Here is a 15,033-nt window from a genome sequence, read left to right as displayed (position 1 = left end):
TACGACTTGTAGAAGTAGTATTACTCCATAGATCTGGAAGATCTTTACAAAAACCAGGCTCCTCGTGGGCAGGGTTTCGGCTCGGGAATCTCACTTCTCGGGATCCTCGGGGCTTCGAAACTTGCTTCGGGGCTCGGGAATGATATCGGGGCTTCGGGATATAATTGGCACGCATAACGATGCAAGACTTAGAGAGAAAGGAAGAAAATTAGCAAGGCAAATGGTTGATCTCGGGTTCTATTTATAGGCTGTTGGGTCTGGGATTACGCTGGGCGTAATTTCGGAGTACGCTGGGCGTACTCAGTATGCTGGGCGTAATTTTGGTTACGCTGGGCGTACGCTTCGGATAAGCTTTGGTATGCGTGCCACGATCTTCAAAAATTCATAACTTTCGCATACGAGCTCCGATTTCGACGGTTTTTTATATCCACGCGAAGGTGAGATTATGCTCTACAACTTTCATTTAGACTCCATCGGCTAGTTTTGACTTTATTTTGATTATATTATTTTTAGTAGGCCGGGACAGGAAAACTTCGTTATAAAATCATAACTTCTTCATCCAACGTCCGTTTTCGCCTGTCTTTTTACCGTTGCACTACTAAAGACGAGATCTTCGATTCTCATTTAGATTGTTTCGGCTAAAAACCACTCGATCTCAATTCGAGTATTCGGACTGCATATCGCTAAGTCGAAACTTAGAAAAATCATAACTTCCTCATAGGAAGTCAGATTTGGACGTTATTTTTATTCACGCTCATGGTTTAACGAACTCTATAACTTTCGTTTAGATCAATAAGGCTAAATATCACTCTAACGTAAATTCACTTTTTATGTCATTCAGCGTTGTGTCGGTTCTGTCGCGAAACTTCGACAGGTCATAACTTCTTCGTTATAACTCGGATTTCGGCGTTCTTTATATGTACGGAATCCTTGTAACATATACTATAACTTAGTTAAGATTATTTATTCTAAATAACCTTTTGTTGAAAAGTCATTTTCGACCCCTATTATCTCTAAATTGACTAGCCCGGATCTACGGGCGTTACACGTTGGCAGTAGTGTCCATCCCGATAATGATCCTTAGGCTAGGTCCCTTACGATAGGTGTTTTAGGGATGTAAAGTGAGGATAACGGGAACGGGTAATCGGGTTATTGTTGGTTGATGAAATTAATAAAGTTATTTATTTTGGGTTGATAACCCTATGTGCTCACCAGGCTCCCAAGCCTGACCCACTCAGTTTCTTGTATTACGGGTAGTGGCACATGAGCATAGATGTGATGTTTGGGATCAGGGGTTACAGATTATAGGTATGTAGATATGAATAAATGTTGTAAGGTTTATATTGTACCATTTATGCTTTTGATCTGTATAGAACATGACATCCCGCAGTATTTAATGAAACACATTTCTTCGGAAACGCTTTGATAAATCTTTATCATATTCTATTTTAGGAACAAATTCCGCAACACTTTATTTAAAAAGTTACTCTGATTTTCAAACAAAACATAAACAAAATCGATCTTTTCTGGCCGTGAAAATGGGGATGTCACAAATACGTTCAACCTTACAAAAATATCATCATTTTCATGCATTCTCGCTAATTATTATTTATTTTTATTCTCATGTATCGTTTTTCACTCATTTTCATTCTGACATAATACGACTCAATAAACATTCTGACAGAAATGAAAATAATAATAATAAGTGTATAACAACCTTATAGACGATCTAATTAGTGAGAATATGTGTTAATGACAATAGTTATGTAAGAGTGAACGTATTTATATTATCAAACAACATATTTTCTTTATCATTCTCATATCATACGATATTCACACAATAATTAGTTAGAATACTTGAACTTAACTCTCTCTCTCTCTCTCTCTCTATATATATATATATATATATATATATATATATATATATATATATATATATATATATATATATATATATATATATATATATATATATATATATATATATATATATATATATATATCAGGGTCAACCATGTCTTATCTCTTAAAAAGAATAAAAAATCATATTAACCATGTCTTATCTCTTTTGAAAAGAATAAAAAATATATTGCTCGGTTAAAATCATTATTTGGTTTTCTTAAACTTCTTTATATCATTCAATTTTTCCAACCTCTTCTCCTCGTTTATCCATTGGTGAACTGTGTTTGGGATAGTAACAGTTCGTTCAGTGGGTAAAGAACCTTCTACATTAACAACGACCATAATTGTGGTGTTGGTTAAGAAAAAAGGTCCTTTAGTTTTGAGGTTTATCATGTAGGGGTCCAAATACTGTAAGTGAAATTTATATATGGAACACATATATATATATATATATATATATATATATATATATATATATATATATATATATATATATATATATATATATATAAAAATTATACTCTAAATAAACAGTTATATATTGTTGTTGGCTAATGGACAGTCAAAATTCCCATTTCTGTCTATATCAGCTTTACGAAACACTTGGAGTCTGCTAAAGTTTGTTCAATATTATAACTTACATGAGACATTAAATAAACGATTATATATATATATATATATATATATATATATATATATATATATATATATATATATATATATATATATATAGAAACTTCTTTGTGACAAGTACTATTATATGTACTTGACTGCCTTTAAAATATATCACACAAGCTCGAAGCTTGTCCTATTTTCTATGAATTTTTCTCTTGCTTTGGTCTGAGGGTGGAATGTTGTACTAAATCTCAGTTACGTACCAAGATCTTTGTGGAATCACTTCAAAAAATGAGATGTGAATTTGGTATCCTTTTCTGACATTACTGATCATTGAACTCCACGTCACGACACTACATCCTTCATGTAGATGTTTGTAACATGCTCTACAGATGAAATCTCTTTAATGGCGATGAAGTGTGCACTCTTTTTCAGGTGATTAACTATAACCCAAATAGTATCAAAATGTCTCGGGGTCTTCGGAAATTTTATAATGATGTTCATCATGATATGTTCTCATTTCCAAACGGGAATCTCAAGGGTTGAAATTTTTCATGCAGAATTTGGTGCTCAATGTTGTTCTTCAAACATGTCAAACACTTCTCCACTTATTTGGTAAGATCCCTCTTCATAGTCGGCCGTCAATAATCCCTTATCAAATCTATATACATCTTGGTATCACCTAGATGAAAATAAAACATCAACTTATGGCCTCATTCATAAGTAAATGCCTCGTATCCCTGACGAAAGGTACCCAAATTTGATCATAATGAGTGAGTAATCCTCGATTGTCCATGACTAAAGTGTGAATTTTCCATATAATCTTTTCCCGCATCGGATTCCCTATTACAAGTACCTTATCTTGAGCTCTCCTGATCATATCAAAAAGAGAGTTACCAAGTGACATTCTCAAATAGGTAACATGCAGAGGTGCGCTCTATTTCTTACGGCTTGGTGCATCAACTACATTTGATTTAGCACTATGGTAAAGTATCTCCAGGTTATAATCCTTCAACACATCAAGCCATCGACACTGTATCATGCTCAACTATTGTTGATCCATAAGGTATTTTAGGCTCTTATGATCAATATACATTGTACACTTCACTCCAACAAGATATTGCCTCCAAATCTTCAAGGAAAACAGAACAACCCCATTCTCAATGTTATGTGTCGGGTATCTAGTCTCGTGCAAGTTCAACTTTCGTGATGTGTAATCCATGATCTTTCTCCTATGCATAAGAACCACTCCCAACCTGACCAACAAAGCATCACAATAAACTTCCATACCATCCACTCCCACCCCCATGCGGTAAGGTTAACACTAGAGTTGTGCAGACACTATGCCTCAAGGTCTCAAAAGCTCACTATTGATCATCTCCCCACTTGAAAACAACACCCTTCTTTGTCAAATTTGTTAGAGGAACTATTGTCTTCGAGAAATGGTGAATAAACCATCGATAATAAATATCTAATCTAAGAAAGCTAATGATCTCGGTGGGAGCTTTTGGAGCCTCCCAAATCCTAACGGCCTCCATCTTGGCCGGATCAACCAAAACTCCTTGTTGATTGATAAGATGACAAATGAACTAAACTTCTCCCAACCAAAATTCACACTTATTGAACTTGGCTTATAACTTCTCACGCCTCAAGGTCTCTAATAATTCTCTCAAACGCCAATCATGCTCCTCGCGGGTCCTCGAGTATACCTTTTTTCAAATCCATAACATATATAAATATTGCGTGTAACCTTTTGAAAATTAAGTTCGCATAAAATGTCAAGAAAATACCCAACCATAAAAACATATTCAGTGCACCAAATGGTCATAAGGAAAAACAATATAATATGTTTATGGAAAGATCATTCACTAAGGAAATATATTTGGTGGTGTGTGCACAGTTGCACTGGATTAGGTTTCTTAATATGCTTGGTGTCGAGTTAGGTTGACTATTCCAGCATGATAGTATCGAATCTCATTCAAATATTTATTTCTTATCTTAATTTTTTTTTATCAATTTATAGAATGTAAAAAAAATAAATTAGTTTTGTGTTTTAATTATAATAATAAATCAGCGTAGTTAGTTAAACTCTTAACATAAAAAAACATATATGGCTAAACTAAAAAACAAAAGTCATAGTACTTTAGGGAAAAAAAGAAGACAAATAAGCTTATTTCAACCCTTAATTCTTTCATCCACTCATCAAGCAAAATTATCTTTGTATTGATTTTCTCTCGAATAAAGTTGGTCAACTCTACTTCTGAATAAACTTGATATGAAGGCTGATTAATTTGTATAGTAGACTTCTTCCATGGACATGCTTGAACACAGTGGATAAAATAAATAATCTATGGTATACGAATATGCCCATCAATAGCTTTTATGGTTTTTTCTAATGAAGCTACTATAGTTTCTTTTGTTCCAGATCATATATGATATATTTATATATGTAAAGCATCACTTCTTTGATCGAGGAAAAATTATACATTTTGTGTGAAAGAATTTGTGACATGATAGAAGGACAATGGTTATACATATATATGGGATAGGAGGTTAGGATTAACTGATTAAATGATTGTAATAAATTTAGCAACATAAAAAGAGATAGTTTCATTAAATGGATATCTAGAAGTTTTCACATTGTCGATTTTCCTTCAATTTAATGATGGCTAGTTATGACCATTTCATACCTCCGGTTCTTTACTATTTGCACTAAAACCAACCAAAGTTAAATATTATCTTATTCAAATTAGTGTTTATTTTTAATTTATATAACTTGTATTTTATGTAACACTTACTATTGGAATTTTAAAAACAAATGCATGTACACAACTTGTAAAGAACCGATATCTATTGCATTGTGTAAGGAACTAAATACAATTAAGGCTACTTGTAAAAAAAATCGTCTAATTGTATCCAAACTCTATAAACACTTCAAAACATATTTATACTCATAAAATACATTTCTTATTAAAAAATAACGGTTCTAAATTCTAATATTAGTAAACTTAAAAGACTAAATAACTTACTCTTATCATCCTAGCTTAAGACTATGGTAAACATAGTCAAATAACTCGATAATGCCAAATAATTCACCCTGAATTGGGATTGTGGTAATATTCAAATACCATGAAAAGATAAACAATACTAAATGGTCTTATAGTGGCGGTGCAAAATAAAAGGCTAATTGGATACTACTAAATTAACGAGTAACCATGGACTGGGATTGTAGTCAATATAGTCCAATACCATGATAGATAAATGCATGTTCAGAAGACATGATGGACAGATGATTCGGGAAGTAAAAAAGTGACTAGAGAGGCTAAATGGTAGTCATGGAGATATTGTTTGATGATTCACAAAATGAAAAAGTGTGAAAAAAACAAAAAAAAAATCAAAAATCAAAGAATGTTGGAAAAAGGCAAAAAAATATATGTATATCAACCCTTTAGTCTTTCATCAACTTGACAATCAAAGTTATTTTGTCTTGATCCTCTTTACAATAAAATCGTTCAACTCATTTAAAGAGTGAATAATTTTGTTTTGAAGTGTGATTGACTTGTATAATAAGACTACTTCCATTAACATGCTTGAAGAGATTAGATAAGAATGAACAATATCCAATATATGCATCTTCTCATGAAAAGCTTTTATGGTATCTTCTAACGAAGATAATATAGTTTTTCTCCATTCCATATCTTATGCAATATCTTTATGTATGAAAATCACTTCTTTGTTGAAAAGAAAAAAAGAGAGACCTTATTTCTACTATACAAGGGAATCACAACAAATGATGTCGTTTAGTTGCTAATTCAAGTTGATTAAAGTTGGGATGTTATAAATATGCTCTCCATAATGTCATCTTCAACAAATGTCTCTTAATAAGTTGGCTTATTTGGGTGAAAATCTTCAGTTTCTCCAACCCTACTATTACTTCTCTGATGTCTCTAGATGAACGCACACAATCAAAACTATAAAGATGTTGATTAAAAATGCAGACATAAAAAAACTATAAAGATGTTGATTAAAAATGTAGACAAAATGATGAACACATACATTGAAAAACACACACACACACACACAATGATGAACACATACTTAAACATAATAATGAGCAACATATAGAGAAAACAAGTCAATTATTTGGGGTTTGGTTCAACAAACAACCAAAATCGAAGCATTATGATCTAGGTTTTGAATATGAGGGATGGGGAGGGGTTTAGAACGATCTTGAATTTGATTTTTCGGTTTTGGTTTAACAAACATATACACACCGTCCTCCTTCCTAAATAATTGTAGCCCTTCCCAAACGAGCTATGGTTTTCGGACTAGAACATCTCACCAACCGAATAAGATTGATGACAAAGATCACATGTTCCCATGTTACTGTTATCTACACATTTAAAGAAGCGTACATAATTAAACTCAAATCGAACCATAATCTACACAGTTAAATCAATCTATATGGAAATCAATGATAAATCTCATATGTTCACATTTAACTTCATAATCATGATTCCTAACACCATCAACATGATTTATGTACACCTCTCTCTCTCTCTCTCTCTCTCTGTATTTATGAGTTTGCATACTTCCTTATTGTGAAAATTACTACGACTCTCTTTTGGAGTTGTTTATAGGTGTTGGTCGTTGAAAAATTAACACGGAAAAGTAAAAACTCTAGTAATGATGGAAATGGAACTGAATACCAGATATTCATCACTGAAGAACTAAGTTTGTAATCGTTGATGTTGTTAAAAGAGTGTTAAAGAGATAGAGGTGGGTAAGTGGGGTGGGGTTGGTTTAGGTTGTGTTGGAATAGTGATATTTTTCTTTTATATTTAGTTATGTTTAATCCTTAACACTCCTTAACAAGATAGTCTATTTTTAATCCTTCAACTTTTCAACTACTAAATCCACAAAAATAAATAAATAAATTATTTTGGACCAAGAAGTTGCAAAGTTTTTAAACTTCTTTCATATATATATATATATATATATATATATATATATATATATATATATATATATATATATATATATATATATATATATATATATAACCACATAGATGCAACTTATAGGTTACTCTAATTTCTAAATGGTCATAAAAAAATAAGAAAAAAATAACTTTTTATCTAAAAAGAAAAATGTTTTAAGATATACTAATTTTTCAACAAAATACATAATACATATATTATCACATTAATTTGTTTTGCTTAAACATGTGAGTATGTCATATAGAAACTAGGGGTGAAATTGGTACGGTACCAATTCATTTTTCTCTAAACCGTGTACCGTACCAACTAAAATTGGTATAAAAAAATTGCTACCGGTACCGTACCAAGTATACTTGGTACCAATTTATTTGGCTACCAACAAGTTTGGTTGGTACAAATTGGTAATGGTATATGACAACTTCTTTCAAATTTTTATTATAAGATTTAAAAATAAGCAAAGATATCAGGATTTTGATGTGTAGTATAGAAATTAGTTACGTAGTTCTTTTGGATTACAAAAGAATTCTACTGAAATAACGCTAAAATAACGTTTTAATATTGTGCTTTAACGTGACAATAATTATTGACTAATACGACCAAATGACTAATATAATGTTATTAAAACTGTAAATACTAAATACAATTAACAGTTCATATATATATATATATATATATATATATATATATATATATATATATATATATATATATATATATATATATATCAAATGAATTGGTTGGTACGGTATTACCATGGTATTTCAATTTTTGTACCATTACCGTACCAACATTGATCAATTGGTACAGTACTACCAACCAAATATGTTGGCTACCAAATATATTAGCTACCAAGTTTCTTGGTTCGGTTGGTAACATGTTGGTTGGTTTTCCATGGTACAATTTTGTCAGCCCTAATAGAAACATTACATTCAATAGTAATATTGTTATTCAGGATAAGTAATTATATTTTAACATATAAATTTTGATCATTTTCATTAACTAACTCTTATAGATTTATATAAAAAAATCAATTACTTGAAGCTATTTTATTTAATTTAATAACTAAATAAAATTATCTATTAAATTTAAAAAGGGAAAGAAATTCAAATACATATATTACATCAAACATGATCATTTGTTACCTAGAAGGTTAAATGCTATTTTAGGTAATTTGTATTGGCCAATTATGTAGAAAACATCCATTTTATTCATTTGTAATTCTTAGTTGACTTTTAAATGTCTTTTAAGCAAAAATGTTCACTTAGAATTACAAAGTTGAATAATCTTGATTTTATTTTAACTAGTTATTCAAAATATATAATTTTTTTTTTCTGAATCTTTGTTTTTAACTTTTTTCAAGTTTTAATGAAACTGTAAACAGTTTTTCGATTTTCAAGAAATGACGTATTAGTTCTTAATATACAACCAAATAGACGTTTAATAAAATAAATATGACACATGTGGATATTTATATATATTTTTTATTTAGCAATATAAGTTATATTTATCACTATAACGGAGGTTTCTTTGTGATATATATATATATATATATATATATATATATATATATATATATATATATATATATATATATATATATATATATATATATATATATATATATGGGAGAGTTCAATTAAGAAAAAAAAAGGGTTGAGAATGGGGGAATCATTCTCAGCCACTCATTTATTTTTGCCGCAAAAGCCTCCGTCCTACCAGCGGAAATAGGAAAAAAATAGACATGTGTTTTCCAACAAAACATATTTCCTTAAACTATGCTAATCATTACCTTAATATATAAAAAAACATAGTCTTTTTCGTTTTTTTTTTAATTTTTAAGAAGCTAATTTTATCGAAAAATTATTTTAAATATACCAAAATTCATGATTTTTTATTCTCTACAAATAGACATTCATATTGATATAGTTTTTAAATAAAATAAAAAAAAAATTATTTTTTTTTTTATATTTTCAGCTATCGTTATTCATATGTGAATAAAAATAAATCAAGTTTTTTCTACAGTAAATTCGTTATTCACTTATGAATAAAAACTATGATTAATTTTTTTTTTTTACATTTTAAGTATCATTCATATATGAATATAGCATATACTAAACATAGTATATTCGTATTTAAATATTAGACGATTCATTCACTTGTGAATATTACATAGTATATTCACTTGTGAATATTAGATGATATATTTACTTATGAATATTATATAATATTTTTATATCTGAATATTACATAGTATTACATGGTATATCACATGTGAATAATACATAGTGTATTCACTTGTGAATATTAGATGATATATTCACATATGAATATTACACAATATATTCATATATGAATATTACAATGTGTTTTCACAAATATATATATATATATATATATATATATATATATATATATAATTTTTATATATTATTCACATATGAATAACATTTAGACTTGCATATTCGTTTTTTTGTTTTAATAATCATATACTGATTCAAGCGAGAAAACAAATTCATATATGAATATAACGTACTAATTTAGTTTATGCATTTCATCAAACAGTTGGATTGCATACAAGTTAACTATTTTAAAAATATTAAAAACATCAAGTTATCAATTCCAAATCATCATATACTTCCGATTTCAACTTCAAATGCGACATTTATGTCTGATCGATTTCTCATTTTGATTTTGATTTCCGAAAATCAGATTGGGAACCTGTGAGTATCGATTATGAGTCCTTCAATGTTGACCGTGACTGCGAGTCAAGAACTTCGATTCCAATTTCATGAACAACGAAGAAAATCCGATTCCAACTGATTTCGTTTGCGAATCTGGGAAATTCCAGTTCCAAACTTTAACAAATCGATGAAATTGATGAATTTGGATTGCGAATTTGTTTTGAACGACGAACCTCCCATCTACAAATATTGATGATTGATTAACACTAGATGACATTGATGATGGTTTAGTTGAAGAAATTTGGATGATTGTTGAAGGTTGGAGGAGAAATTTTGAGGATGAACGAACTGTTATCGAAATTTCTATAGTTACGTATTTGACATTGAAGGTTATTAACATATTTACAAGTTTGTCACCGTGTCTTTTTATGCTTATATAAATGAGTGGCTGAGAATGATTCCCTCATTCTCAACCTTTTTTATTTTCTCAATTGAACCCACCTCTCTCTCTCTCTCTCTCTCTCTCTCTCTCTCTCTCTCTCTCTATATATATATATATATATATATATATATATATATATATATATATATATATATATATATAACAATGTTAATTTGTTTTTGTGTAAATATATTAAACTATTTTATGAATTTATTTTTAATTAATACTAACACTTTAATTTTCAATTTAATTAGTTTACTTAATTTGTTAAATTAAGTATGATATTAAATATCAAATAAACAAAAAAATTAGATAATCGGAACATGCACTAAAAGTATATTACATCAAAAAATTATATATATTTTGATTTATGAAATCAGTGGATAGATGCCATTGAAATACTATGTATACATTTTTTTTTTTCTTAGTGATTCAATATTTTGATTGCTTCATAAAATCATGAACAATTTGTTCTAACATCACTTAGCAATTATATATTTAGTAGGACATGGTTAGTAGATGGATATATAGGCTTATCAAATGAACTTGGGAACAACATAAACATCATCTACAAGGACACGGATAAGACACATCAATAAGTAAAAAACGTCATTTTATCTAAGGGAATTATATTTCAAAAATTTTGATACGCTCAAATACGTACACATGGTTGCAATTGCACACTTTCATTACTAAAATCTGAAGCATGAATGCTTATAAATTTGGCATACATTTAAAAGACACTTTTATCATTGCGATACATTTATGATATAACATTAACGAGAAAGAACATTCAAGAGAGAGGCCCTTGTTTTGATTAAACTCCTAAACATGCACTCCAAACCATTCTCCATTTCTTGAAAAAGGCACTCCAGATCTTTATTTGAAATTTCAAGCGGATCTTTTCCAGCACTTGGTTTTTTCTGAATCATTTTTTGGATAATCGACCACTTTGTGGATTTCAAGTTTGGAACAGATCCAGACAAGAACAACAACAGTGACCTGTATACAGAAGATCTCACAACTCCAACATCTCTTACCACTTTAATAGCTGATAAGAGGTGGTGATCTAGATCCAATGGTTTCATGTCCCCAATCTTCTCATCAATTTGCTTCAAAGACGCCATAGCTTTTTTGGCTTCTTTCTTCAGGTTCTTGATAAAGGAAGTGGTTAAGCTTACCTCTCCTTTTCTTCTTCTCATGGCCGACTGAACATCTCTCGCATTTTCTTTCACTTTCGAGACCAAATCTCTTGTAGAGCCACATATATCCATAAGACTGATGGATTTATCCAACAACTCATTGACCAATTTTGTATATTGGTTGTGAGTAAGAGCTTTCTGCGTCAAAGGCAAACTGAGAACATTGTCAACGCATTCATACAATACTTGCAACCTCGTTAATGCACTGCAGATTGAATCTGCAGTAGGAATAGATGATATCGAGGCCTCCCATGTTCTGAATTTGCAGATCTCCTCTTGCGCCTGAAGAATGATTGGATGCGCTCTAGTTGGCAAACTAGTTGATCGGATATGATGAGTATCATCAGGTAAACAAGAGGTAGAAGCCATTATTTGTGAAAGAACTAAAAGTTTTGTGATACTAGTTGTAGGTCCAATTGTTCGTATATATACAAAGTGGGGATATATAGAGTGAATCAATCACAAGCCAACATGTGCATGTCATTACAAAGAGTTGACCCTGCTTCCTAACTAGGCAACAAAAGCTCATAATTTTGTTTTATTTGTTAATCATCATATATAGATGCCGTTCTCTCAAGCCTTGTCTAACTTTTGCATTACAAAGTTTGTTTTTAGTGCAATATTTTTAGATAAATTAATAGTTTGGAAGGATTTGCAGATCAAGTGCAGAACATATTAGCTGTCTAATCATAGTAGTGACCCAACCTTGAAATCCAAATAGAAAGTAGATATTCGGAAACGGCATCTCTTGAAACATTAAATTAAGAAATGTGCTGTATTTGTTTTTGTTGTTATATCGAATGTGCTCTTACGACATACAGTGTCGTATTTAATACAGATAAATGAAAATTTGCATGCGGCATGCTATTTTGCCACTTAATTTAAAGGACCTCCAGCCCTTCTCATCTGACTTTTGACTCTGATATATTTACCGAAATGTACCATTTTTCACGCCCTAGCTAGAACTCTTCAATATTAAAAGGAGCCCAGATCATATCATATACCTGAGCTATTTTCGTCTTGTAAGTTCCTAGTTTTACCTACATGATGGTTTGAGGTTAAAAAAAGTTGTTTAAATGGAATACGAGATCGATCGGCTAGTTAAAAAAAGTTGTTTAAAACCAGTTTTTAGTCCATCATACATTAGAGGGCATTCGAGAAAAAAAAAATGTTGGATATAAGTTTTTGGAGATGATATAATAATATATGAACATAGAAAAAAAAACATATTATTTTTAGTTTATTTTTTCACTTGTTACATGATAACATGCAAAATGTTGATAGTTTATAAACTTCATTTACCACCGACATAATTTCCTCATAAATTGCTTTTCCATCGTTTGTATTTTTTTATTGCTATCTTTGTTTCTCTATATTGCTGCTCTTTATTAATGTAGGTTACAAAACCAAGAAATCAAACATAATAAAATTTCTCTATACTATGATGCAAATTAATTAATTTATTGTGCCAAAAAAATCACCATCATTATCAAAAAACTTTATGAGAGACTATATACACGAGAAACACAGAATCGCTGATCATTTTTTTTTCTTTTGTTTTTGTTTTTAGTACAACAAGACTTCAACAAAAATGACCAAATTCACTACTACATATAATACCTCAAAACTAGAACAAATAAACCTAAAAATTTTATTATGTTTAAAACATTTTTACTCCGTACTAAAAGATTAGGGGTTTTCCTACAAAAAGGTAAAATACAAAACAATTGCCAAAAATAAAACCATGGTATACAAACAGAATGATTGAACATCTACAAAATTTGTCAGTTGGAAATCCATTGGCAATTTCTAAAACTAATTCATATGATTGTTTCCACGACAGTTTACTGAAAACGAGCCACCATTGTATATCCGACTTCACACATTCACGTCGGTTTTACATAAAAAAAAAAGTAGCAATTAGTGTGATGGCCTAAAACGGTGGACAAATATCCTCTTTTTATAACGGATCGGTTATTAAGCGAGACAAGCTATTGAGGTTTCATTTTAAGTGATTCAAAGCTTATATTGAAATTTATAACCTAAAAAAAACCTATGACAAGTCCTCCCACGGTCGAAAACCATGGTCAAATGTCATCTTTTACAACGGGTTTTCTTATGTTATTTGTACATTGACCTTGTTTCGTGTATTAAATAAGACATAAAGACATAAAGTGATAAGTACATAAGGTGTCGAAGTTTCATTTTAAGTGATTCCCTCTACTTATTTAGTTTAGATAAATATTAAGTTGTGTTATGGATTTCATTTTGAACCTCAAATTAAAGGACATTTAGGTGGTGAGAAAATGAGTTTTTTAAAAAGTATCTAAATTAGCTTAATTTTGTGGTGGGAAAGTCAATAATTAGTTTTTGATAAAGTGTTTGTCCATTATTAAAAGATTGTTCACAATATTAATTTACAAATTAACCATTATCCATTATTAAACATCCCTAATAAACCTACAAAGTTTACCATACTCTTTGTACCAACGACAAACTTTGCAAGGTCATCATCTTTTACAAATGTTGCAAATGCCCCCTTCGATGAAATGCTCTACCTCTTCACATTGCAAGGTGATGTCATGTGTTGTAGGTTTATGAACAACATGTAGACTAGGCAATAATTATTTGGCACGTTCAACACAGTCTTCGTACTCTTAAAAATCCCGAGCAACCAAACCTAAATAGTCATCAAGTCTACCCAAAGCTACAAGTTCACATTAAAATAACTTTCAATCCAAAATGTAACAGTTTCAATTTGTATTACAAATTATACAACCCATGAAAACTATTCTAAAATATAGTTTTTGACATTAATACTAAAATGAAAGTGTTATGTAGCCAATACATTAAAAAATTGTAATGTATATATTGTATACATATCTTGATCACATTCAGGAAACCCTTTTGATATGTAGATCATCGCAAGAAAAAATTTAGCCTAAAGATGAGCATCTTCTCCGGCTACAGTCTGCAATTCCAATCCATATTCAAAATTAACCTTACAGAAGTACTCTTCCTGTTAACGAAATAACAATAACATTAAGACCAACTACACTAAAAAGAAAAGTGAAATATATAAAGTAGTCAAATTAAGTAACACATACGCCTCCTTTTCTATACATTGCTTAAGTGTTTTTATGATCTGCTCAGTTGAATATAAATGCTTCCTCCTTATTAATTTTCGAACC

General features: G+C 30.1%; 1 protein-coding gene across 1 annotated transcript; it reads right to left on the bottom strand.

The window, feature by feature from the left end:
• Positions 1 to 11,307: 11,307 nt before the first annotated feature.
• On the bottom strand, positions 11,308 to 12,264 carry LOC145094600 (uncharacterized). The gene has a single exon (XM_079032738.1). The coding sequence runs from the start codon at positions 12,209 to 12,211 to the stop codon at positions 11,417 to 11,419; it is 795 nt and encodes a 264-aa protein (XP_078888864.1). The 5' UTR covers positions 12,212 to 12,264; the 3' UTR covers positions 11,308 to 11,416.
• Positions 12,265 to 15,033: the final 2,769 nt, after the last annotated feature.

Source organism: Lactuca serriola, chromosome 3 (genome assembly GCF_051521515.1).
Source record: "Lactuca serriola cultivar US96UC23 chromosome 3, Lser_US96UC23_V15, whole genome shotgun sequence".
In the NCBI taxonomy this organism is placed as follows: domain Eukaryota; kingdom Viridiplantae; phylum Streptophyta; class Magnoliopsida; order Asterales; family Asteraceae; genus Lactuca; species Lactuca serriola.
This window is presented reverse-complemented; position numbering and strand designations above follow the sequence as displayed.